We start from the raw sequence: 26703 nt of genomic DNA, 5'->3' as shown, positions 1-26703 counted from the left end.
TTGGCAAAGCATGGATTCTGTTCTTGGCTTCCATAGGACTAGTTCTTCTCAAATAGTGGGGCGAGCCACCTTCGGGTTGGGGCGGTGGAACGCCAAGGGGGGCGCGTGTGACTTTGGGGGAATGTTTTATAAGTAGGGGCATCGGAGAAAAAAAAGTAGATTTTTTTAAATTAATTGATTAAAGAAAAAAATCAAAAATTGATTTTAAAAAATTTCCTTTTTTTTTTTTTTTTTTTACAAATTTGTCCTGTCCAGCCACTCAGAGAAACCATATTGTTGATGTAGATCAGGGGTCTCAAACTCATTTGAGCTCAGAGGCCGCATGGAGGAAAATCTGTGCACACGCGGGCGGACTATTAAAATCATGGCATTAAAACTAAAAAATAAAGACAACTTCAGATTGTTTTCTTTGTCTTACTTTGGCCAAAAATAGAACAAACACATTCCGAAAATATTACAATAAAAATATATTTAAAAAAATACCCGAAGCGGTAAAATTTAGATCCATGAAGGAAAGAAGAAAGTGAATAAATGTTTATAACTGAATACATTTATACATGCATAAACATGTGTTATCTTTTGTATTATTTTTTTTAATGCATTAATAAGTAAGCAACGTTTATGACAACCTGTTTCCTTAACACAATATAGAATGTGAGATATAACAGTATAATGCATACATTTTGTCATTTGTTTTCAATAAGGTTACAAAAAAGTGGGACACCCCAAATTTACTGTGGGACCCCATTTTTATGACTTGATTGGGTCCCTGGGACCTCATTTTGAAAATTCCTAGCGCCAACACTGATGGAGTATTGGTGCGTGCAAAACAGCAGCAGGCCTTGACTTTGACACATAGGATGTGGATGTAGATGATCCTATCTGCTGTACAGATTTACTTTAGAAAAGAGAAGTGTTGGATACTTCCCTTGTTGCCTTGTTTGTATTTGACTTCATTAAATGTTTGGGTAGCATTTTGTTAAACAAAACCAGTTTTATTTTTGGTAATACGGACAATTATCCGAGCTGTTTGTCTATTTAATGAAGGAATGCAGTTAATTAAAGAACTGGCACCCAATGTTATTGAAAAAGTATTGATTTTGAATGGAATCGTGTGGTGCCCAAAGATTCACCGCCTTATTTATCCATATCATGCAGTATCGCGCTTCAAAAAGCTGAGCACTACAAAACGTGCTCATTGTAGCCATTAATCTTGACTTCCTCAATTGATGAAGAAAATAATCTGCACAAATTGTTTTATTCATTTTTGTCTTGTAGGTTCAAATGTTTAATATGTATGTTGTGCTCCTGAGTTACCGTAATGCTAATTGCCGATCAATTTGAATTTATTATTATTTATTGAGTTAATATTTTATTTTTCAATATGAAATAGTCCAAGTCAGTCAAAAAATGTTTAGCACACAGGTGTCAAACAAAGCCCAGGGGCCAGATCTGGCCCGCAACATCATTTTATCACCCATTTTTATTCACTGGCTTTTAACCCAGCATTTGACTTTAAACCGTTTTTAACTTTTTAAACTGTTTTTAACTTTTGAACTGCTTTTTATCCAACAAATTGTTCTTAGGATAATTTGTATTTGCTTTTTCAATGTGTATTTTACTTCTGTTTAAAATTTAATTTTTTAGTATGTCCTTTGCCTCTTATTTCTTGTGTTTGTTCTTCAACTGTGGTTATTTTTAAAGGGCTTTATAAATAAAGTTGGTATGGCATGGTATGAGGTATCTGGCCGGCAAACACCTGGAAATGATATGTGTCAATAAAGTACTTGATATTTTCTCACTAAATGTAATGGATTTTTTTCCTTTTGACAGTAAAATATATGTACTGCTAGAAATTGCATGCCTTCTAAACTTTAATAGTATCCAATATTGCAACAAATATTACAGTACATTATCATACTTTCCAAACATTTTTTGTCTAAATAAAAATACTTAACTTTACAGCAAAGTACCCATCAAATTAATAAAAATTACAATGAATGTTACGTTGTTCTTTAAAGCATATTACTGTAAATTGAAAAAAACAACTACAGTTTTTTGTGTTAAAATTCTGTTGACTGAGCTGCCAGTTTTTAACGGTGTATTATTGTAAATGGAAAGACGGTACATTTGTTTTTACGGTAGAAAAACTGGCAGCTAAGTTACCAGAATAAAAAAAGAACTTGTACTGTTTTTCCATTATAATGTAAAAAACAATGTAAATTTAACACAAAAATGTAAATTTAACACAAAAATTCTGGCAACTAAGCTGCCAGCTTTTTCCGTAAACCCCCCCAAAAAAACAGCGGTACTGTTTTTCCATTTACCGTAAAATGTTGTAAAAAATGGTTTTACATTTTGTAAATGTAAAGTTTTTACTGTAAAATCCACCGTCTACTTAAAACAATTTATATAAGTAATAATGAAACCCAGAGGCAAATTCATACATTATTCGCTGTTACAAGCTGCCCTCTCATGGCAGCCATAACTGCAATGTGGCCCTCAATGAAAACCAGTTTGACATCCCTGGTTTAGGATTTAAAAAAATGTTTCAAACACATTGATGCACTTTAAATATTTCCTGTTACAGACTAAAAAAACAGTTAATAAAGTAAATGTTTTGTTTCAAGTTGATCTATATTTCTTTCTTCTTTTTCTTAGTTTTCTTAAATGTATATAAAGATACAATGTTATGCAGAGGTGTACTTTTTACAATATTATAGACAAATGATACTACCGGTATTTATGGTTGCGGTAGAGAGTTGGGGAGAGGGGCGCGGGTTTTTGGTTGGGGGCAAAAATAATTGAGAGGCACAGATTTAGACAGACGCAAGAGAAGAACATAATTTCTGTGTCCTTTACATGACCACATAATCTGTCTATGGGCCTCACCTCAGGGCGTACAATTTCCATCTGCTAGCATTTCTACACACGTGACAGATGTGGTACGTAGGACTGGGGATTAGCAAGGACTTCACGATACGATACCTATCATAATACATGAGTCACGATACAGTATTGTGACATTGTAATATGACAATATATTGTGGTCTTCAACATAATTGACTAATTAATGTCAAATGTGGTTTAAAATACATGTGTATATGTGCACAAGATGATAGTAATCGTTCAATAAATAAGTCAATAAATACATTTTAAAAAAGGATTATTTAGATTGTAAAGTTAGAAAAGTTTTGCGATATATTGCCACTGGGATATTTTTACCCATCCCTAGTGGTGCAGTCATGTTATTTTATTGTCGTGCTTTTATTTTGAAGGCCTAATGAACCTGGGCTACAGGACTTGTTACCAGTGGTGTGCCGTCAGGGCCAGCAAGGCCTTCCCTGCTGGCCTAACATAACCAGAAATCATGATCATAATTCAAGATAAAAGTAATTTTTAATTTACTTTCCCAAAATATTCAAAAGTATTCATTTTCTCTTCATGTCATATTATGTTCCTTCCAGTGCTGTTGTTTTTAGGTTATAGAGTTATTATCCAATCAGAATTCAGCTAGCTTATGTTGCCATGCTGTACGAAATCTGCCCGAGGTCTGCAGAATCAACAATGCGAGCGTCCGTGCGCTGTCAGTGAACGGACACAAACATTTGACAGACAGTTGAGATAGCCAATCAGATCACGAGTTGTTGTCAGTAAGGCCTTCTAGCTGGCCTAAGGCAGATATATATTGTGATGTTATGAGCTAGGTAACATGAGAACTCCATTACCCAGCATGCCACAATAGCGAAGAGCATGCTCAGTAGCCCCGTTTAGGTTGAATGTACACATGCCGGCAGCTGGATGTTTTTGATGAGCACGCTGTGGAGTAAACTTTAAGAACTCAGTCAACATGCCTCGTCTGCATCTTTTATGAGTAGACACGACAACACATATATTTGCAAGGCCATTTTCAAGAAGAATATTTAAAGAGAAAAACTACATCTTGTGAGACGATGTCGGCCAACCCCGGAAGCTCGAATGGGTACTACAGATTGTTTGTTCAGATATTATATTTCTTTATTTTTTCACGTTTATGTTTTTTGCAATTCTAATTTTGACAGTACCACATAAGATATACTTATGTGGTACTTATACTTTACATCCATAATGTAAATGACCGCCATAACCACAACACCAAGGGGAGCTCCACAAACCACGTCAAACCCAGATTTCGATCTAACAAAGGTCTTAACTCATTCTCCTTCTATGCCACATCAATATGGAATGCACTTGTAACACACTGTAAATAATCAAATGTAAATAATCCAATGTATATAGTTGTTCTTAAGCTTTCTGAGCTCACTATGTTCACCGCTCGCTGTACATATCATACGAAGTGAGACCTACACTGTTACAATGTCCATTTCTCAGATTATATAATTGTTGATGACTAAGGTATGCTGATAGCAACCCAACCTAACCCCCCGCCCCAACCCCCTCCACATCCCACCCCCCGGATTGTAAATAATTCAATGTATATACTCTGATGATTAACTTGTGTGATGACTGTATTATGCTGATAGTATATATTTGACTGTATTATGCTGATAGTATATATTTGACTGTATTATGCTGATAGTATATATTTGTACCATGAATTGATTAACGTGGGCCCGACTTAAACAAGTTGAAAAACTTATTTGGGTGTTACCATTTAGTGGTCAATTGTACGGAATATGTACTGTACAATCTACTAATAAAAGTTTCAATTCAATATGTTTTAATTGCCGATGCGGGTTTATTGATTTTTAAATGCGCCAGAAAATAACCCGATTTGTACACACTTGAGGTGATTTCAAATCCCAGTAGTGCGTGAATGTGTTTCTGTATAGTATTTCTCCAGCAAGGGTCATGTGGTGACATAAATGATGGGATTTTGAGAGGTAATCATTGGACACAGGACATCACTGAAGGCCTAGGTGGGAAACGCCTATACTGGCTCACCTGCACTGGCTTCCTGTGCACTTAAGATGTGACTTTAAGGTTTTACTACTTACGTATAAAATACAACACGGTTTAGCTCCATCCTATCTTGCTGACTGTATTGTACCATATGTCCCGGCAAGAAATCTGCGTTCAAAGAACTCCGGCTTATTAGTGATTCCCAGAGCCCAAAAAAAGTCTGCGGGCTATAGAGCGTTTTCTATTCGGGCTCCAGTACTCTGGAATGCCCTCCCGGTAACAGTTAGAGATGCTACCTCAGTAGAAGCATTTAAGTCCCATCTTAAAACTCATTTGTATACTCTAGCCCAGGGGTCACCAACGCGGTGCCCGCGGGCACCAGGTAGCCCGTAAGGACCAGATGAGTAGCCCGCTGGCCTGTTCTAAAAATAGCTCAAATAGCAGCACTTACCAGTGAGCTGCCTCTATTTTTTAAATTGTATTTATTTACTAGCAAGCTGGTCTCGCTTTGCCCGACATTTTTAATTCTAAGAGAGACAAAACTCAAATAGAATTTGAAAATCCAAGAAAATATTTTAAAGACTTGGTCTTCACTTGTTTAAATAAATTCATTTATTTTTTTTACTTTGCTTCTTATAACTTTCAGAAAGACAATTTTAGAGAAAAAATACAACCTTAAAATGATTTTAGGATTTTTAAACACATATACCTTTTAAATTCCTTCCTCTTCTTTCCTGACAATTTAAATCAATGTTCAAGTAAATTTATTTTTTTTATTGTAAAGAATAATAAATACATTTTAATTTAATTATTCATTTTAGCTTCTGTTTTTTCGACGATGAATATTTGTGAAATATTTCTTCAAACTTATTATGATTAAAATTCAAAAAAATTATCCTGGCAAATCTAGAAAATCTGTAGAATCAAATTTAAATCTTATTTCAAAGTCTTTTGAATTTCTTTTAAAATTTTTGTTCTGGAAAATCTAGAAGAAATAATGATTTGTCTTTGTTAGAAATATAGCTTGGTCCAATTTGTTATATATTCTAACAAAGTGCAGATTGTATTTTAACCTATTTAAAACATGTCATCAAAATTCTAAAATTAATCTTAATCAGAAAAAATTACAAATGATGTTCCATAAATTCTTTTTTAAATTTTTTCAAAATGATTCAAATTAGCTAGTTTTTCTCTTCTTTTTTTCGGCTGAATTTTGAATTTTAAAGAGTCGAAATTGAAGATAAACTATGTTTCAAAATGTAATTGTCATTTTTTTCGTGTTTTCTCCTCTTTTAACCGTTCAATTAAGTGTAAATATCATTAATTATTAATAATAACATAGAGTTAAAGGTAAATTGAGCAAATTGGCTATTTCTGGCAATTTATTTAAGTGTTTTGAAACTGGTAGCCCTTCGCATTAATCAGTACCCAAGAAGTAGCTCTTGGTTTCAAAAAGGTTGGTGACCCCTGCTCTAGCCTTTAAATAGACCCCCTTTTTAGACCAGTTGATCTGCCGTTTCTTTTCTTTTCTCCTCTGCTCCCCTTTCCCTTGGGAGTGGGAGTTGCACAGGTCCGGTGGCCACGGATGAAGTGCTGGCTGTCCAGAGTCGGGACTCGGGGTGGACCGCTAGCCTGCGCATCGGTTGGGGACATCTCTGCGCTGCTGACCCGTCTCTGCTCGGAACGGTTCCCTGCTGGCCCCATTATGGACTGGACTTTCGCTGATGTGTTGGATCCACTGTGGACTGGACTTTCACAATATTATGTCAGACCCACTCGACATCCATTGCTTTCGGTCTCCCCTAGAGGGGGGGGGGTTACCCACATATGTGGTCCTCTCCAAGGTTTCTCATAGTCATTCACATCGACGTCCCACTGGGGTGAGTTTTTCCTTGCCCGTATGTGGGCTCTGTACCGACGATGTCGTTGTGGCTTGTGCAGCCCTTTGAGACACTTGTGATTTAGGGCTATATAAATAAACATTGATTGATTGAAACACACAGCCCGCCACTGCTTGTTACTTACCCTTATATTTGCTTGTCAATTATAAACTTTCATCTATATTCCAACACATTGCGTAAATTTCTCCCGCTTTTGTTGAGAACAAGCTATAGCGGTTATTTTCGTTGTTAAACAACACAAAGTCCATCAACATCAACAGGGAAGTGAGGATATGGTTTGTGCGATGCAGGGACACATTTGATCGGGGAGAGAGGTGATGTGTGCCACGGGACAAAGTCGATTGAAGAAATAAAGATAAAATGTGCAAGAAAATTGCGGGTATTGGGCAAAGTTACAAGGCAGCGCATTATTGAGGGGATTGGTTGAATTTGTGTGAATTGAGGGTCTGAATCACCATCCTACTCATTTGTGTTGCAAGCTGTCGACTCATCTTCAGTGGATTGTTAATCTATACTGCTATACAAGCTGTGCACCGACTACTCTAAAGCATGTCCACGCCTAATTTCTATGGTATTGTCTATTGAAAATCTATACAGGTTGCTGAAATGTGAGGTATTGTAAACAAACAGCAGAAAGTAACGTATCATCTCAGTCATTGGCTGCAATTTACAAACCAGTGCAAAAGATGCAGACAGCACTTTTCCCCCTCAACTCATCCTCAGTCCCACAGATATCTATGTAATTAAAAGATAATTTGCTTATAATTTATAGTCCCTGCAAAGCTCCAGGACTCCATGAAGCTTGGCCTGGGTCCATTTTGAGCACGCAGCTTTCTTATGAGCGCTCTGGCAGCTTCTATTCTCAACTAATTGTACGGCTGTAACTGCAGGATAATTACCATGTAGCAATAACACTCAAGTCAACGTACATGAGGGAGCTGGGGTCAAAATTCGTACCGATCGGCATTTACTTTCCTATTTTCCTCCTTTGTTTGCATTTAGTGTCTGTGCGTCCACATCATCATCATGGAAGTGCTATGGCTGCGCAATCGACTCAACCAGAAAAAAAAACCCCAAGCAATCTGTGTCCCATCTGTAAGACATTTTTGTTTAATCGCTTGGTTGTTTCTTCCCTCCTCTCGTTGTTCCCGTCTCAACATCACAACCTCAAATATGTGAGATCGTTGAGCGTGTATGAGACAACTGCAACGCAGAGCACACCAGAGAGAGGGATCAACAAACAGGCCGGAGCTAACGCTGGGTGAGGCTAATAAGTCAGGGTGTGGTGGCTAGCAGTCAGGGCAGCGGGCCAACAATGACAATACTAGAATGCTATTACTCTACAATCAGGACACATGTGTGCACCGAGAGTGCTGCGCACGGTAAAAAGTGTTCTCCGTGCACATTTATCACACGGTCTAACTTTTTTTTTTTTTTTTACACATCTGGAAGTAACCCTGCTGCTTGAGAGCATTTTTCTGATTAGTGAAAATAGAAGAAGAAGAAAAGAAAAAGGCGGGGTGGTGCTAGTGGTCGGGGTTCAGAGTCAGAGGACAGATTTTGACACATTCCTGGCTGATGCCGCTGATACGATTCGGTCCTCCCCTCTACCCTTTTTCGCGTTCGCCTTTTCTTTTTTCTTTTTTTTTTTCTGCGGCGAGTCGAGCAATTCTTTCCAAACGAGAGCCGCATCGTCTCTGATCCAAGCACTCTGGCTTTGATTAGCTGCTTAATGAGCCTGCCGTCGGTATGCTGTGGTTCACACACACTCGCATTCAAATTCAGGTTGTGTGTGTGTGATAAACATATGCGCTGGGTCCAATCAGCTCTGATTACACTCTTTCTTTCCCCCTCTCTTATGTTTAAGGCAACAAATCCATGTGGCGTAACCACACCCGCTGCCACCGGCACCACCGGTACCAAGAGGCTATCTCAGCAGAGCGGGCCAGGTCACAGGAAGGGCATTAAAAGCATCTTCCCTCGTTTTTCCTAGCAGGTGACAGGAACACAACCCCCCTCCCGTCTTGCTGATTCACAGGCCTTTATGCACGGACCTTGACTCTGTATTGAAGACAGCGAAGGCGAATTTGCTGGACATGAAGCCCTTGTCCACGTCACGGAGCTTCAGGTTGTCCAACGGAAGCATGTACCTTTTCTCCGTCTCCTGCAGAGGGAGGGGGGGAATGTTTCAAAAAGGGTGATAAAGATGAAAGTTGACAGCAGTATGCGTGGTTAAAATATGACACAGGTGTTTTTTTGGTTTTCACAAAGAGAAAACGGTACTCTTGGGCCTAGTGAGGTCACATGTGTGGTGCTAAACATTTTTCAGGCTGCGTCCTGAAGAAGTCGGCCGCCAGCTGCACGGTGGGGAAGTGTGTGCTTGATGCAGAAGAGGAGCCCACCAACTAACTGCTGTGTGGGATCCTGCATGTCCCTCATCACCCCCAGGAACATTTGCATGACAGTTAAAGTGTGGAGGCAAGGAACACAAGAGCCCAAGCTGGCAGTGAACGAGAGAAGTGGAAGAAAAAGAAAAAAAAAAAAAGAGGTTGGTTCCACATGTGAAAGTGATTACTCAGATTCGGGCTCCAACGAAACACTTCTCTGAGAGTGAAGCCCACCCTCCGCCCCCTCATCTCTCTTTCTGTAACCTTCAGGGGAAAGAAGGAAGGGGGGGGGGGGCTTCCAAAAGGCCGTTAAGAGGTACAGCTGTTGATGAGGTAGTCTTGGAGGACGTGTGACTAACACGGAAAAGAAAAGTATGTCTTGCAAACATTTTCTTGGTGTGTGCGTGTGTTTGTGTGTGTGTGTGTGTTTGTGTGTGTGCAAGCAAGATGCACCCATAGAACAATTTGGTCTTCCCCTGTGCTCCCCTGAACCCTACAACTCTCTTCCTCTTGTCGCTCTTTCCTTTTTTCCCCCCAAAAGAGGCCCACTTCCTGTAACAGAGGCCGAGCGCGCGCGCACACACACACACACACACACAAAAATGACAGAAAGCGATTGGCGCTCATACAGCAACATCTGGGATCGTTTTAGACGTGAGGGGGGAGGAGACTGGATGGAGTATAGGGTGCTCCGAGAGGCAGAAAGTAGAGATGAGGAAAAGGAAGGATAGAGAAGGAGAGAGAGAGGTTAATTTTACAGGAGTTAGATGCGGCAAATGGGTCGAGGAAGGCTGGAAAGGTCCAAAAGTTGATCCCGGTCAAGCCATATAAGGCTTCTCGCTTCCTCCCTAATGCTCGCTCTCCCTTTCTCTATTTCCTTATGGCTTCCCGAGCTCACAGGGAGGACTCGTGAGCCCAACGAGTTGATGTGCCACGTCAAGACTGGATACTATCCCGGGACCTGAGGAGTGGAACGTCAGACGCACGAGAGACGGGACCAGAAAGGAGGGGAAAACGTTTTTTCGCTAGGCCGTCCATCAGGCAGCCCGGGTGAGAAGAGGCCACAGAGTCAGTTGGCTCCTGCTCCGTCATCCCAGTGTTCAGACTACCTGTTCAGGATCTTGGTGGTGTACAGTAGTCTGCACATTGGTTAGACTGTGCACGGAAAGGCAACCTGAGAGCGGGCATGCTCTCAATGAGCGGCAAATATGTGTACATTTTGTAGTTTGTGTAGTTTTACGTGCACAGTACTTGTTGCACTGTAAAATTCCGCCACCCATGTTGGGTGTTATTGCATGGCCACATAATGAGCGCTTGTGTTTGCAGACATCTTGGCTCTACTTTTGGACGTGTGTTTGTGTGCGCGCGCCTTAAATCTGGTGGTGTCAGGGTCGTTTGCGAGGTATCATTCATCAGTGCTGTTGTGTCTGAGGCGGTGTCTAATGGAGGTGAGATAGGGCACAGGCCTTGCATGCACACACACAAACACACAGAGGCGTGTAGATTAAGTGTATGTATTAGTCAGACGTCTGTTTATCCTCAAGAAGGGGCTGCAGGAGGCCTGTCGGCTGAGGAGGGTGAAGGAATGTCTATCTGCTCAGTGCAAAGCGGAGATAAGAGTGGTCGCTGCGATACGGGATGAGAGGAAAAACGGGTTGTAATTCAGGAAAAAAAAAAAGGCGGGCAGTGTGGCGAAACAAGGGATGGAAAAGGTGGGGAGAAATGGTCATGTGGGAATTCTCTGGGCAAGCTCTTGGAAGCTGGTGTTTGGACAACGCTTCACTTTTTCCAGCCAGGAATGTGCAAAGTCCCAGCGAGACTGCCAACCACAGAGAGAGAGAAAAGGGGGGAGGAAAAGGGAGGTAAAGAAATAGAACATAAAATCAAAGTTGGAGGGGAGGCAGCTAGTGTAGAAGAGAAAAAAAATGTGTGTGGAGTTAGTGTGGGCGGAAATGTGAGAGTCGCGAGAGAGGAAGCAGACGCTTAGCCTGTATGCGTGCGCACGCACACACACAGACGCATATGGGAATGTCACAGATCTGATCCGCGGCAATAAAGTGGATGACTGAAAACGCGTTCAAGCCTCCCACGCGCTTAAACCCAGATAAACCCTCCAAGGGACGCTATGGTGACGCCATCCCTAAACGCTTGCATGCCAGCTTGTGTGAAAGTTGTAAAGGCTAAGTAAGAAGATGACAAGGAATCTATAAGCATGCCCGGGGGGCTGCTGCGTCTGGGAACGCTCAGTGTTTATCTCGAAAGCAACCATGTGTGCGTCCAAATGAGTGTATATTTTTTCTGCGCTATTTGCATGTCACTTTGTTTACATCAAGCTCTGTGTGTGTACTGTATACTGTATATACAAGTCTGTCCTCTGTGTGCGCTTGTGTGTGTGTGTTTGCTGGTCTTTGTTTGGATTGGGGCAACTCCAGCTGTGTCAAAGTGAGCCGTTCCAAATGCCTGAAATCCCAGAGGAGGAAGAAGAGGGGGAGTAAGGGGAAGAGTGAATGGAAGGCGAGACCAAAAGGGGTGGAGTATTGAACATGGGGGATGCGAGTGGCAAGCCCGGGTGGTAGAAGAAAAAAACACACCGGTCTTGCTAATGCAATTGACAGGTTTTGCATGGTGGCGACTATAAGCCACACATGCAGTCTTCACTGTCTCTCAACCAAGCATCACAAGTGTTGATACTCTTGAGGTGCTTGCTTTTTTTCCCCCTGCACATCTTCCCATGACGTCAGCTGCGACCAGACTGTTGTGGTGTGTCTGCCTGTCTACACTTGCTGTGCAGACCTTCTGCTCCTGTACAGCAGGCACAGACAGGCAGACAGATGGCAGCCCCACTGACACCAGGACCGCCCGGCAAAATGTGACGGAACATACCTCCTCTCCACTACAATGCTGTTGCAACGTGTTTTAAAATGAGCTGTTTTAATAAAAACATGGTGGATTCTAGTGCACTACTCTTGTTCTTTTACTACTAAGAAGTACACACCTCGTTATCCTTGAACCAGGAGAGGCTCTCCGCAGTAAGAACGAACCAGTAGTCCTTGGCGATGATGCTAACGTTGGTGATGGTGAGCCAGCCTTTGTGTATAACCTGCACGATAAGCAAACATGAAGTACTTAGAAGCCTATATAGAGTATATGGACTATGATGGTAAAGCAGATCGTATGCAGCAAAAGTTGTGAAAATTGACAGAATAAAAAGATCAGAACGGGTATTTCCCAGGACAGATTGTGGCGCCAAACACAAACTAAAGTCCATTCGGAGGTTCAAGGTGGAAAGAGACAATGAATAAATGGAAGAAAGAACTAAAGTAGGGAAGAAAGGCCAACATTAGTAGCGTACACGTATGACAAAACAAACAATTAATGAAGCCGCACAAGCCATTTTTGTCAGTGTGCACCATTGCAGCCGTCATGCCGGCCCAGAATCCTGTGCACACATTTGTCCGGTAGAGGCATAAAGAGATTGGTATCCTACTATTAGACTGGAGGGAGGGGCCACACCCTGGAAGGAAAACACAAGAAATAACGTGCTGGCTCACATCAACACTTTTGGCTCTTGATCCTGATCATATAACAAAAAGGTGACACCGCCATTAAAAAGTCTGGAGACAATTTAATGAATCCGCCAGAGCTCCCGGTTTCAAAAGCAGCATGTGGAAAGTGCCGTTTGCTGTTAGACGCCGAGAAGAAATCATCATTGGAAACACTTCAGTAAAGTCTTACTTTCGTGTGCAGCTACGGAGGCGCATTAATTCTGATGCGTGTGTGAAATGGTAAGAGGGCAGAAAAGCTTAATCTTGTAATTTAAAACATGTTCTGAAGACAAATACTAATTGTTATAGCACAGTTGTCCCTCGTTTATTGTTTTCAATTGATTCCAAACATGACCGCAATAAATGAAGTAGGAATCTTTCATTATGAATCATAAATATTTTAATAGCTCAAGCATAAAAAAACTTTTATGACCTTCTTAAAACGTTTTTCAACATTATGAGAGCGATTTAGACATGAAACAACACCCATTAGTCACCTTCACAGGCTTTTAATCTATATTGTAATGCTGCCTAAGATTGAGCCAATCAGTGGCCACAATACTGAACAGTGCGCTGACTGGTTTGGTCTCATCTAGATACCAATAATACTACGATAGTATTGACACTTTCAGTTAATCTGTAGAATTGTAGAATATGCTTTAAAATTAGGGATGCCCGATATTATCGTCCGATAAATGCTTTAAAATGTTAAATCGGAAATTAGCGGTATCAATTTCAAAAAGTAAAATTTATGACTTTTTAAAACGCCGCTGTGTACACGGACGTAGGGAGAAGTACAGAGGGCCAATAAACCTTAAAGGCACTGCCTTTGCGTGCCGGCCCAGTCACATAATATCTACGGCTTTTCACACACACAAGTGAATGCAAAGCATACTTGGTCAACAGCCATACAGGTCACACTGAGGGTGACCGTATAAACAACTTTAACACTGTTACAAATATGCGCCACACTGTGAACCCACACCAAACAAGAATGACAAACACATTTCGGGAGAACATCCGCACCGTAACACAACATAAACACAACAGAACAAATACCCAGAACCCCTTGCAGCACTAACTCTTCCGGGACGCTACAATATATACACCCCCCGCTACCCCCCACCTCAACCCCGCCCCCCCCCAACCCTGCCCACCTCAACGTCCTCATGCTCTCTCAGGGAGAGCATGTCCCAAATTCCAAGCTGCTGTTTTGAGGCATGTTAAAAAAAATAATGCACTTTGTGACTTCAATAATAAATATGGCAGTGCCATGTTGGCATTTTTTTCCATAACTTGAGTTGATTTATTTTGGAAAACCTTGTTACATTGTTTAATGCATCCAGCGGGGCATCACAACAAAATTAGGCATAATAATGTGTTAATTCCACGACTGTATATATCGGTATCGGTTGATATCGGTAATTAAGAGTTGGACAATATCAGAATATTGGATATAGGCAAAAAAGCCATTATCGGACATCTCTATACTATAGCATTGACACTTTCAGTTTATCTGTAGAATTGTAGAATATGCTTTAAAATAATATAAAATTCTGCGATGTGTTGAAGCCGCAATATTTGAAGCGCAATGTGGCGAGGGACGACTGAGCCATCAAAACATGCAACTCTGGTGGAATAAATACTGCAAGTATGTTAACTCAATTCTCACCTGTTGTGCTGGACTGCCTGGGATAGTCTTGTTATCGCTTCGGTTGAACGTGTTCTGAGCACTGACGGACACAACATTTGTATCATTCCACAGGGTTTTAATGCACTTATATGCTGCAAAAGCGTCAACTCACTGAGCAAAGCCGATAAAATCTTCATGCTTGGTGTTAATGTAAGCAAGCTGCATGTCGATGAGCAGCGAGATCTGAGGAAGAAGAGACGTACATTAAGTCGGAGGGGAACAAAGTCGAGCTATCTGGTAATAAAAAACAAATGTGCCAGTCTGAATGTGCGTGACTGACCTGATCTCGGCATGTGCTCTCTTGTTCTCGAATTTCAGCGGCGACAATTCGCTCCGTTTCATCCCGCAGTTTGGGAAAGGAGCTGAGCTTTAGGGAGAAGTCTGTTAAATCCGGCCAAGTTTTCTTGTTTACGGCGGCGCTAGTGCCGATATGTACCTTATTGATGCACTCATACACGGTGGCCGCGAGCTCTTTACTGACCATGTCGACAAATTCAAAACATGGCCCTTTCAGCCGTGAGATCTGCTTCTTCACGATGGCCTGGAAAGCCATGTCGGGGGTGAACAGACCTGTCCTGTAGTGCACCGGGAGGAGAGTGACGTCAACAAAAAGTCAGGAAACAATAACAGCAACCATCAAGGATGCAAGCACCTGACACCGTGGATGTTCCTGATGGCGTAGGCGATCTCTTGCCGCAGCTTCCTCTCATCACACTTCATCTGTCACAGAAACAATATAGGCAATATATAATGAAAGAGAAAAACACGTGCTCCTTCCACTAGTACTTAAAGATAACTGCCACCTTACACCAGTCTTTTTCAACCTTTTTTTTGCCAAGACACAGTTTTTTCATTGAAAAAATGCGGAGGCACACCACACGCAGAAAACATTAAAAATGAAACTCAGCAGATATTGACAGTAAAAAGTTGTCCTCGCAAGTGTTGGATATGAATTCAAACCTCTTGTCTCAAAGTACTGTCACCACCTGTCACATCACGCCGCAACTTATTTAGAGTTTTTTGGTGTTTTCCTGTGTGTAGTGTTTTAGTTCTTGTCTTTTGGTGGCTTTTCCTGTTTTGTTGGTATATTCCTGGAGCAGTTTAATTTCTTCCCTGAGCGCTATTCCCCACACTTGCTTTGTTTTAGCAATCCAGACTATTTAAGTTCTTACTATCCTTGTCATGTACGGATGTAAGTCTTGTCTGTAAGTCTTTGCTGTTGTCCAGAATTCTGTTTTTATTTACTTTGTAGCCAGTTAAATTTTTGTTTCATTCTGCATAGCCATCCCTAAACTTCAATGCCTTTCCTTAGTGGCACTCACCTTTTGTTTATTTTTGGTTTAAGCATTAGATACCTTTTGACCGGCACGCTGCCTCCCGCTGTCATCTGCATATTGTGATGACGACAAAGCAATTAGCTACCTGCTGCCACCTACTGATATGGAAGAGTATTACACGGTTACTCTGCCGAGCTCTAGACAATACAGACACTCAACAACGGCACATTATTTGCGGACTATAATTACCGGTTTGCAAAAAATTTTTTTTAACACAATTAGGTGAAATTAGATCATCTCCCACGGCACACCAGACTGTATCTCACGGCACACTAGTGTGCTGCGGCACAGTGGTTGAAAAACACTGCCTTACACAATAGAAATGAAAGTAACAACCCAACCAGTGGAACCTGGATTTACGAATCCCTCTTTTTGCAAATTTTTCGATGTCTCAACTATTAGGTCGAGCCAGGTATGCCTCTGTGTGCCAACCATGTCCTTGTGTACGAATGCTACATTAATTCATTTTGTGTCCAGTGTGTGAATGGGAGTGTGAATGTTGTCCGTCTGTGTTGGCCCTGCGATGAGGTGGCGACTTGTCCAGGGTGTACCCCGCCTTCCGCCCGAATGCAGCTGAGATAGGCTCCAGCACCCCCGCTTCCCCAAAAGGGACAAGCGTTAGAAAATGGATGGATCTGCAAACTCTACTAAGGCACAAGTGTCAAACTCAAGGCCGGGGGGCCACATCTGATTCGCCGCGTCATGTTATGTGGACTATGAAAGCTTGGCAATAAGAAGACACTTCATCTTTCTCGCTAAATGTATTTCAATTTTGACAGAAAAAAAATGTACTGCATGTAGCTGCAGTTATTCTTAACGGAATATTATTTTATTATTAGATGCAAAAATGTATCCAATTATTTTGGTCATTGTTAACCCCTTTTCAAATAAATCCTACAATAGCTGAAATGTATTATTTGCTTGCCACCTGGACTTGTGATTTCAAAGCAGGTTTGTAGGTAAACAATGATAATGATCAAATGGATTGGCAATTGTTTAAAAACATGACGTGCTTATACTCTCCATTTATATGGTCGTATCATACACTACCGTTCAAAAGTTTGGGGTCACCCAAACAATTTTGTGTAATAGCATTAATTTCTAAGAACAAGAATAGACTGTCGAGTTTCAGATGAAAGTTCTCTTTTTCTGGCCATTTTGAGCGTTTAATTGACCCCACAAATGTGATGCTCCAGAAACTCAATCTGCTCAAAGGAAGGTCAGTTTTGTAGCTTCTGTAACGAGCTAAACTGTTTTCAGATGTGTGAACATGATTGCACAAGGGTTTTCTAATCATCAATTAGCCTTCTGAGCCAATGAGCAAACACATTGTACCATTAGAACACTGGAGTGATAGTTGCTGGAAATGGGCCCTGCTGCCCACTGCTCCCCAAGGGGATGGGACAAATGCAGAGGACAAATTTCACCACATCTAGTGTGTGTCTGACAATCATTGGTACTTTAATCTTTAATCTATACACCTATGTAGATATTGCACCAAAAACCAGACATTTGCAGCTAGAATAGTCATTTACCACATTAGCAATGTATAGAGTGTATTTCTTTAAAGTTAAGACTAGTTTAAAGTTATCTTCATTGAAAAGTACAGTGCTTTTCCTTAAAAAATAACGACATTTCAATGTGACCCCAAACTTTTGAACGGTAGTGTAAATGTTTCAAAGCGGACCTCTTAAAAAGGCAGACATAACTGTGATGTGGCCCATGATGAGAGTGAATTGGAAACCCATATTCTAAGGGATAATCACCCAAAAGCAAGTACCCTGTGGGTTTTGAACGATATCTGACCCCAGGTGGCTGACATAAATGTCGAGTCATCATTATAACCTATCTACTTTTACAATTTTTGTCATTTTAAGACGTTTTTTCAAAGTTCACCGCAAAGTGGAAAAAACCTGTAATGGAGGAAGCCGTAAATCTCAGGGCGTCAGTGGGGATTTGTGGGTAGTGGCTAAGTCAAAATGCAGCAGGTTCGCGATGCATGATGAAAAACAGGAAACGTACTTTTAGCAGTTCATATGGGAAGCGCTCATGGAATAGTCGGTTGATCCTCGCACCGCCTGACAGGTTCACAGTGTCTACTTCATCTGCTGAGCCCTCGATGAACTTCTCTACGTTGCCAGCCAGGTGCTGCACGAGCCTGTGAAGACAAAGACGTATTAGGTGGCGTGAGGCAAAATACCATATAAACGTAGACCCGCAGAGCGAGTGACTGACTTGATGAGTGCTTTGGTCCTGCCAATGGCGTCGTCGCTATCATAGAGTTTACACTCTTCAACTTCTTTACTGATGGACACGAGCTGACACTGCAGCTGGCTGTGCAGCGCAGGCAGACTTTCCCAGATGTGCTTTGTCAGTTGCTGCAAACAAACGCCGTTGAAGCGACAACGCACACGACGTTACCTCTATGTGCTTCTGTAACCTGGTTGAGGGTCTTCTGTAAATACGGCGTGCCCATTCTGTCGCACATGTCTCTGTAAGCCGGGTGGGACAGGAAGAAGTTCTTCTCCGCAATCAGGGCTGCCTCTATATCCTTTTTCCCGTTGATGTCCTTCTGACTGCGGTTCACCAGCCCGATATAACCTTGGGGAGGAAAAGGAAGAGAATGTGATCGGTGTGAGGAAGTGACTAGCATGTGATACTTCATTTTTTTCAGGTTGTATAATCTTAAAGCAACTGTCAGCATATTTGGACCTGTGTGAAGTTGGGCCCCCTTATCATTGCATATTAATAACAAAACTATAATAGTTACACATACGTTTTTTGAAGCACAAACGATTGTGACAAGTGTTGGGAACTTTTGACCATGTGGGGGACCGGGGACTGGGTATGAATTTTAAAACGTTAACAAAAAAAAAACTATAATAGTTCGACAAAAAAAATTGCCGCACAAACAAATGGGACAAGTCTGGGGGGATTTTGACATGGTTTGTGGGCTGGTTTTGAATAACAATACGTTAATTGCATGTTCATAACATAAGTATAAACATTAACATAAAAACTATAAAACAATATCATAAAAACTAGAGATGTCCGATAATATCGGACTGCCGATATTATCGGCCGATAATTGCTTTAAAATGTAATTTCGGAAATTATCGGTATCGGTTTCTAAAAGTAAAATGTATGACTTTTTAAAACGCCGCTGTACGTAGTGGTACACGGACGTAGGGAGAAGTACAGAGCGCCAATAAACCTTAAAGGCACTGCCTTTGCGTGCCGGCCCAATCACATAATATCTACGGCTTTTTCACACACACACAAGTGAATGCAAGGCATACTTAGTCAACAGCCATACAGGTCACACTGAGGGTGGCCGTATAAACAACTTTAACACTGTTACAAATATGCGCCACACTGTGAACCCACACCAAACAAGAATGACAAACACATTTCGGGAGAACATCCGCACCGTAACACAACATAAACACAACAGAACAAATACCCAGAACCCCTTGCAGCACTAACTCTTCCGGGACGCTACAATATATACACCCCCCGCTACCCCCCACCTCAACCCGCCCCCCCAACCCTGCCCACCTCAACGTCCTCATGCTCTCTCAGGGAGAGCATGTCCCAAATTCCAAGCTGCTGTTTTGAGGCACGTTAAAAAAAAAAAAGCACTTTATGACTTCAATAATAAATATGGCAGTGCCATGTTGGCATTTTTTTCCATAACTTCAGCTGATTTATTTTGGAAAACCTTGTTACATTGTTTAATGCATCCAGCGGGGCATCACAACAAAATTAGGCATAATGATGTGTTAATTCCACGACTGTATATATCGGTTGATATCGGAATCGGTAACTAAGAGTTGGACAATATCGGCAAAAAAGCCATTATCGGACATCTCTAATAAAAACTATAATAGACAAAACAATAACAGCACAAACGTTTGGGACAGGTTTGAGGACATTTTGACAAAGAGGGGCAGGTTATGAATGATAAAATGGTAACACAAGAAACTATAATAGACATAAAACAGCACAAAATAATGGGACAAGTTAGGGGGATTTTGACAAGGGGGTGAGGGGGCTGCATGACAGAAAATGTATTTAGAATACCTTAAAAACTGTAATGGACAAAACATTTTTTACAGCACAAACGCAGAACAAACAAATGGTAGTGTTATTTTAATATTTGCAATAACAAGGAGGTCTTCACACAGCAAAATACTGGACATGTGGTGCAGCGGGTACACTGTGGCCTACAACTTGCTTGTCAATTCCCCGCTCAGCTGCAAATTCTCAAAATTACATTTAGGCTCAGGACTAATACAGTGGTCTATCACTTTTCGTTAGTAATACTTTCCAAAAGGTCCAAAAGCCTGTAAGAAAAATCTAATTATTCCGTTCCAGACACCCACAAATATGAACACCAAATACCTTTACAGTAATAATTTAATAATAATAATAATAATTTAAATTCAGGAAAATGTGAAATACATATGAATGATTAATAAAATTGATAAATAAACATTAAAAAACACTAACTTACTGATGAGCAGGGGGACGACGCCATCGCACTTTGCTTCGGTTCGTTTTTTTTAATTAACAAGCGTTTTATATAAAAGGGCTGTCACTCACAACTTTCATTGGTTCCATGGTGGTTTATTTTGCAGTCGGACTCAAATTAAAATAAAAGCACAGATTGAGTTACAAACACATGAGGTTCCAGTGTTTCCCATAAACTGCCAAGATACCTGTGGCGGTGGGGGCGTGGCTATGGGCGTGGTCACCATGACATCATCGAGTAATTTGCATAATTTACTACAATGATTTGATTTTCTCTAAAAAGGCTAAAAAAATGTATACTTACTAATTAATAATAACAGTTTTGTTTTAAACGTCCATCCATCCATCCATCCATTTTACAATATAATTACAACACTTTATGTACATATTTATATACAGATTTGAACAATAAGTTATTCACTGAAATATATTTATTAATTGTGGTTCTTACAAAAAATATATCTTATAAAATATATAAGCTAAAATGTCTCAAAGCTCTTCCCCTTTAATTAGTGCATACTAAATAATTTAACTTTAGCCTACTACTACAACCATATTATTTACCAGCAACATAAAGTGAAACAGAGGCAGAGGTGTCCTGCCACAGTCAGTAACAAATAAACAGAGAACAGTAGTGGTGGTAGATAGACACAGAGCTTCATCAAACATCTGATCCACTGAACAAAGAGCTCCAAAAATCTTGAACTTTAGACTGCCATCAGTTTTACTCCCTACACTTAACCATGTGTTTCCTACTGCATGCAGACTTTGCACCCTTTGTTATATACACATGTTGTGTTTCTAATATAAATACATTTAATAAAGTCAAATACAAATAAGGCAACAAGAGAAGTATCCTACACTTCTCTTTTGTAAAGTAAATATGAACAGCCGATATGGGCATCTACATCAACTATATGATTTGCCTGAGAAGCTGGAGAGGACAATATATATATATATATATATATATATATATATATATATATATATATATATATATATATATATATATATATATATATATATATATATATATATATATATTTATTTTAAATTTTTATTTGTGGCGGACGTAATTCTTTCGTGGCGGGCCGCCACAAATAAATGAATGTGTGGGAAACCCTGGGTTCTATGTTTGGGGAAACCATTATACGAAATTGTTTTAATTTTGTAAATTATCCAAAACGTCACTATGGAGTTATTGAGTCTGTTTAGCTGATTGGAGAGCTGGCTTCCATAGCTCGTGGGTCAAAGATGATCATTTCTGTTTTGTTTGATCAGCCATTTTACTGCCGTGTGACAGGAACCGCTTGGAAGCAGTTAAGGTATGCAAATAAATATTTACAAAATCTTTTGTACCGGTATATATCTGGGGCCTACAGTCCAGTACGACTAATATATGTACAAATATTTATTTCTTCTAAAATTTGGTTAAATACTAGTGCGCTCTATAGCCCAAAAAGTATGATATTTGTAAGACCGTTAAGAAAGTTAAAATGTTACTTCAAACAATGCCTATCAATCCCTTTTTTGTTGTTGTTGTTGTTCTGTCCAGCTTCTCAGGCAAATCATATAGTTGATGTAGATTCCCATATCGGCTGTTCAGATTTACTTTACAAAAGAGAAGAGTAGGATACTTCTCTTGTTGCCTTATTTGTATTTGACTTTATTAAATTGATTTATATTATTATTTGGTGCAGCCGGGCCGGAGCAGCAGGGGATAGAAAGAGAAAAAAAGGAAGACACATGGGGAAATTGTGAGGACAAGAGGGGGGATAAGACAGAGAGACAAAAACAACAACAGCAAACACAACAATAACAACAGAGCAACATCAGCAAATAGGATATGTACAAATATGATGGTAAAAGTGATAGCAAAGAAGCAGTTAGCGAAATAAGTAATAATACAGAAATGACAATGAGCATTATTACACTACAAATGGAGCAATACAAATACCAATAGAAATAGCACTGTTGATAATGAACAATACCAATAATTTACCTCTATTATCAACAATACAGTTAAAATGCAACAATACATATACGTAATGATAACTACAGATGCATTCGGAGGGGGAAGAAAGAGAAGCAACCTATATTAACCTTGTAGATTGTTATAGTAACAATAGGTTAAGTTTTGTCAGTGTGCCATGTGTTACCCAGTTTCCCCTAGAGCAGGGGTCGGCAACCTTTACCACTCAAAGAGCCATTTTGGCAAGTTTCACACATTAAAGAAAGTAATGGGAGCCACAAAAATGTTTTTAAAATTTAAAATGAAAAACACCGCATACAAAGCTTACATGCTTTGTGCTATGTTAACCAGGGGTCTCAGACACACGCACCGGCACGCACTTTAATGTGGGAATTTGATGTTAGTGCAGCCCGCGAGTTTTGAATGAATGTCGCTTGCGTCACACTTGCCAACCCTCTCATTTTTCCCGAGAGACTCCCGAATATCAGAGTGTGATGACACTGCATCTGGTGCCCTCTACAGTCTGCCCAATCAGTGTACCTGCTCGGCCACAAGTGGAATGCAGCTTTAGCTTGCTCACGTCAGAGACAGCAAGGCTACTAACTCAGCAGCCACACATCTTACACTGACGGTACCAATACCCAGAATCCCATGCAGCCCTAACTCTTCCGCTCAACCAACCACGAAGAGGGGGGGGGGGGGGGGGGGGGGTTGATGTGTGGGGGGATTTGGTGGTAGCGGGGTGTATAATGTAGACCGGAAGAGTTAGGACTGCATGGGATTCTGGGTAATGGTTGTGTTGTGTTTATGTTGTGTTACAGTGGGATGTTCTCCAGAAATGTGTTTTTCATTCTTTTTTGGTGTGGGTTCACAGTGTGGCGCATATTTGTAACGTAACAATGTTGAAGTTGTTTGATACGGCTACCGTCAGTGTAAGCTGTGTGGCTGATGAGTAACTATGCTTTGCTGTCTCCTGTGTGAGCAAGTAATAACAACAAACAACATGTGGCTGGCCTGGCACGCTGTAAGTAAATGCTATAGAGGACAATTACTGTAGTGCAATTAGGGCACGCCCTTTATATAGTAATTAGAGTGTTAATAGATTATTTTTCCCTGGGAGTAGTCTATGAGAGACACTGACATCCACAAGTCTCCTGGGAAAATCGAGGGGGTCGGCATGCATGTAGCTGAGCCGCATCAGAGTGGTCAAGGAGCCGCATGCGGCTCCGGAGCCGCGGGTTGCCGACCCCTGCCCTAGAGCAACAACGTTAATATATGTTTAACGAAACATGATTATGTGCATGAGTGTATGTATGTATATGTACTTGTAAGTATCAAATGTATCAATCCCTTTTCTACCGCTTGTCCCTTTTGTGGTGGCGGGGGGTGCTGGAGCATCAAACAATGCTTAGGCAGTTATTAAAGCTTATATAAAGGCAACAGTTTGAGCCTGACACGGTTTCCTATGAGAAAAAGAATTTGACAATGTCAAGCGAGAATGACAAAATCCGCTGTTTACAAAAAGTAATACGTGTAACAGCATTAGGCTCCATGACTAAAGCTCAGTTTCATGTGCGGCTGACTTCAGGGGCTTTTCCGTGGATAATGCATTAGCTTTTTGGAAGAAGCATGAAGGAGGTGCACCTGGTTGTGCTTCACTGGCCTCATCTCATCACGCGTAAACACCCGCCTACCTCTTCGTAGTGGAAGCAGCTTGTTCTCAAGTATTTCCCGTGCATCTGTTCCTTCATCCATCAGGTCCAGCTTGGTGATCACTCCCATCGTGCGCCGACCTAAAAAGTGCAGCGAAATGAGACTTAAAAAGCTGTGGTTGACTTAAAGGCTTAGACGCAGTCGACTCACCCAGCGGGTCCACGTCTTTGGCCAGTTTGAGCGCGTCCGAGGTGGCCAGGTCCATGTTGGCGGGCGTCACGGCCAGGATGAGGCAGTTCTTCTTAGAGATGTACTGCATGATCATGTCTCGTATCTGGTATTCGATGTCCGGCGGCTGGTCGCCCACGGGCACCTTGGTGATGCCCGGCAGGTCCACGAGAGTCAGGTTGAGCACTGTGCATGTCAAAACGTTATAAAAGAGACTTGACTTGACAGTGAATATGCTAAGATAAAGAGCAGGCACATAAGCTACCGTTAGGGGAATAAATCCGCAGGTTAATGGGGATGGGAGAGATGCCTTTATTGGATCCGGTGAGTCGGTGAGTCTCAACCTCAATTTCCTGGCGGATCTCATCAAAATCTGTGAACTTCTTTCCCCGGCAGTGTAAAAATTCACCGTACTCTAGGGAGACACAACACATCCGAGCAAAGACTTTTTAATACAAGGAGTATCTCGTGTTGAACACTGTTTTGGTGGTTTAATAATTGAGGGAACAGAATGATAACATGTCAGAGGAGAATGTTGGAGCACGCAAGGCCAAACAGCCCTTACTTTTCTCTCCTGTTCGCCTACAACTGTGCCATCTAGTGGAGGCTTTTGACATGTTCTGCAAATCAACAACTATCTACGTTCCAACAGTCAATTTTTTCTGAAAGCAGCAGACCATGAGTGACTGTCCTGTCCACTAACACAGATTGTCAATAACATTTGAGCTGGAGGTCAAAAATTGTCGCTATTAACAGACATAAGGCGTATAAACAGGGGTCTCCAAATGTTGCTTTTTAATTAGGTAGGCAAAAGCAATATATTGTCGGCGAAGCTAGTAAAATCTATTGAGGGAAAACACAACAAACATTTCAGCTTTGTGCTGACAAATACTTTCCCATCACATTACTATTTTTGTCCCTCAAAACATTCTTTTCAGTGGGGGCCTGATCCTAGTTGGTAATGTGTTGCAGGTTGTGTTGAATTATATATTAAAGATCAAGCTGCATGCCACAAATTGCTTCCATGTATAGACTTTGGACCCTCCTGGCTGGGCACATATCAGGAATTCTGTGTTTCCTATAAAAAAAATGTTTTACGGTGGCCCGGCCACAAATTGATTCGGCGCTACTTGTTCACCGTTGCTCACAACTAGTGAAACGTCTTTTGGGCGTATCGGGTGCTGCCCTGTGCCCCTCCCCCATCTAAAAGCACCAACGGGCCGACCAGTTTTTGTTTTTTGACATTTAAAACATTAAAAAAATAAAAACAGAGTTGTCATTATGAACATGTTTGTTTTGCTCCACATGTTTTTAAACGCACTTACTTCAACAAGGACAGTACAGGCCAAAAGTTTGGACACACCTCATTTCAATGTGTTTTCTTTATTCTAATGACTATTTACATTGTAGATTGTCACTGAAGGCATCAAAACTATGGCACTTGTGAAGTGAAAACTTCAAAAGGTAGTCACCTTTTGAAGCTCACCGAGAGAATGCCAGGAGTGTGCAACACAGTAATCAGAGCAAAGTGTGGCTATTTTGAAGAAACTAGAATAGAAAACATGTTTTCAGTTATTTCGCCTTTTTTTGTTAAGTACATAACTCCACATGTGTTCATTCAAAGTTTTGATGCCTTCAGTGACATACAGTACAATGTAAATAGTCATGAAAATAAAGAAAACGCTTTGAATGAAAAGGTGTGTCCAAACTTTTGGCCTGCACTGTATGTCATGGCCAATTATGCAAATTTGACAATATAATAACACCATTACTTAATTCCTGCGCTGCCACTAACAGATTTATGGGAAACACTGGGAAAGACATGAAGTCCTGTCCATAAACATAGATGGTCTAACAGATGAGCCAATAGTTGAAGGGGACATTCTATGCAAAACCAACTTTTCGTACCTATTTTTGTGTATTTGCGATCTGCGTAAGTCCCGAAAACTTGAAATCAAACTATGGAGGTATGGTGGCGATAATTATAAAACAATCTTCCCTTTTAATAATTCCTTTTGAAACGAACTGTTCGGAATTTTACCAATTTGTGACATTCTTCCAAAAAGTGACATCAATCTCCACATATAGTAGAGATTTACCCAAAGAGCGTCAATAAGTTTCTTTCTTCCTTTCCTCTATCCTCTTGTTGTGGGGCAGACTGGCTCGTACATGCACATGCACACAACGCTTCTGCCATTTCTCACACAAAGTAGCGTATAGTTCTAACTCAGGGGTGTCCAAAGTGCGGCCCGGGGGCCATTTGCGGCCCGCAGCTAATTGTTTACCGGCCCGCCACACATTCTGCAAAAATTGCAAAATTGATAGTATTGCAAAAATTAAAAAAAACATTTAAAAAAGCGAAATGAGATGAAATCTAATCTTTTTTTTGCCATTGTTAAAAAAATAACAAATCTATGTTATAATGAATTATTGACCTATTCATGGCTCCCATTACTTCAAAAATTTCACTTTAAAATGTTTTATGTGGAAAAAATATTGCATATATTGTGTGGTTGCCGTATAAAAACAAAAGTTTTCTTTGACAAAAGAGT

General features: G+C 40.8%; 1 protein-coding gene across 7 annotated transcripts in view; it reads right to left on the bottom strand.

Moving 5' to 3' along the window:
• Positions 1–26703, bottom strand: part of dnm3a (dynamin 3a) — a 57559-nt gene that overhangs the window by 17245 nt on the left and 13611 nt on the right. For 4 of the 7 annotated variants that reach the window (XM_062038855.1, XM_062038851.1, XM_062038856.1 and 1 more), the window contains exons 4-17: positions 24417–24566; positions 24134–24337; positions 23965–24063; positions 18206–18366; positions 18001–18143; positions 17788–17923; positions 15081–15148; positions 14865–15003; positions 14709–14795; positions 14541–14611; positions 14408–14468; positions 12678–12704; positions 12186–12290; positions 8840–8967 (exon numbers count right to left, since the gene is read on the bottom strand). In XM_062038855.1, the coding sequence (XP_061894839.1) occupies positions 8840–8967; positions 12186–12290; positions 12678–12704; positions 14408–14468; positions 14541–14611; positions 14709–14795; positions 14865–15003; positions 15081–15148; positions 17788–17923; positions 18001–18143; positions 18206–18366; positions 23965–24063; positions 24134–24337; positions 24417–24566 (1579 nt within the window). The remainder of the gene's footprint in view (positions 1–8839; positions 8968–12185; positions 12291–12677; positions 12705–14407; positions 14469–14540; positions 14612–14708; positions 14796–14864; positions 15004–15080; positions 15149–17787; positions 17924–18000; positions 18144–18205; positions 18367–23964; positions 24064–24133; positions 24338–24416; positions 24567–26703) is intronic. The other 3 variants (XM_062038852.1, XM_062038857.1, XM_062038853.1) reach the window with 2 other exon arrangements.

Source organism: Entelurus aequoreus, linkage group LG27 (genome assembly GCF_033978785.1).
Source record: "Entelurus aequoreus isolate RoL-2023_Sb linkage group LG27, RoL_Eaeq_v1.1, whole genome shotgun sequence".
NCBI classification, from domain to species: Eukaryota; Metazoa; Chordata; class Actinopteri; order Syngnathiformes; family Syngnathidae; genus Entelurus; species Entelurus aequoreus.
The sequence above is the reverse complement of the archived record's forward strand: the minus strand, read 5'-3'. Positions and strand labels throughout refer to the sequence as shown.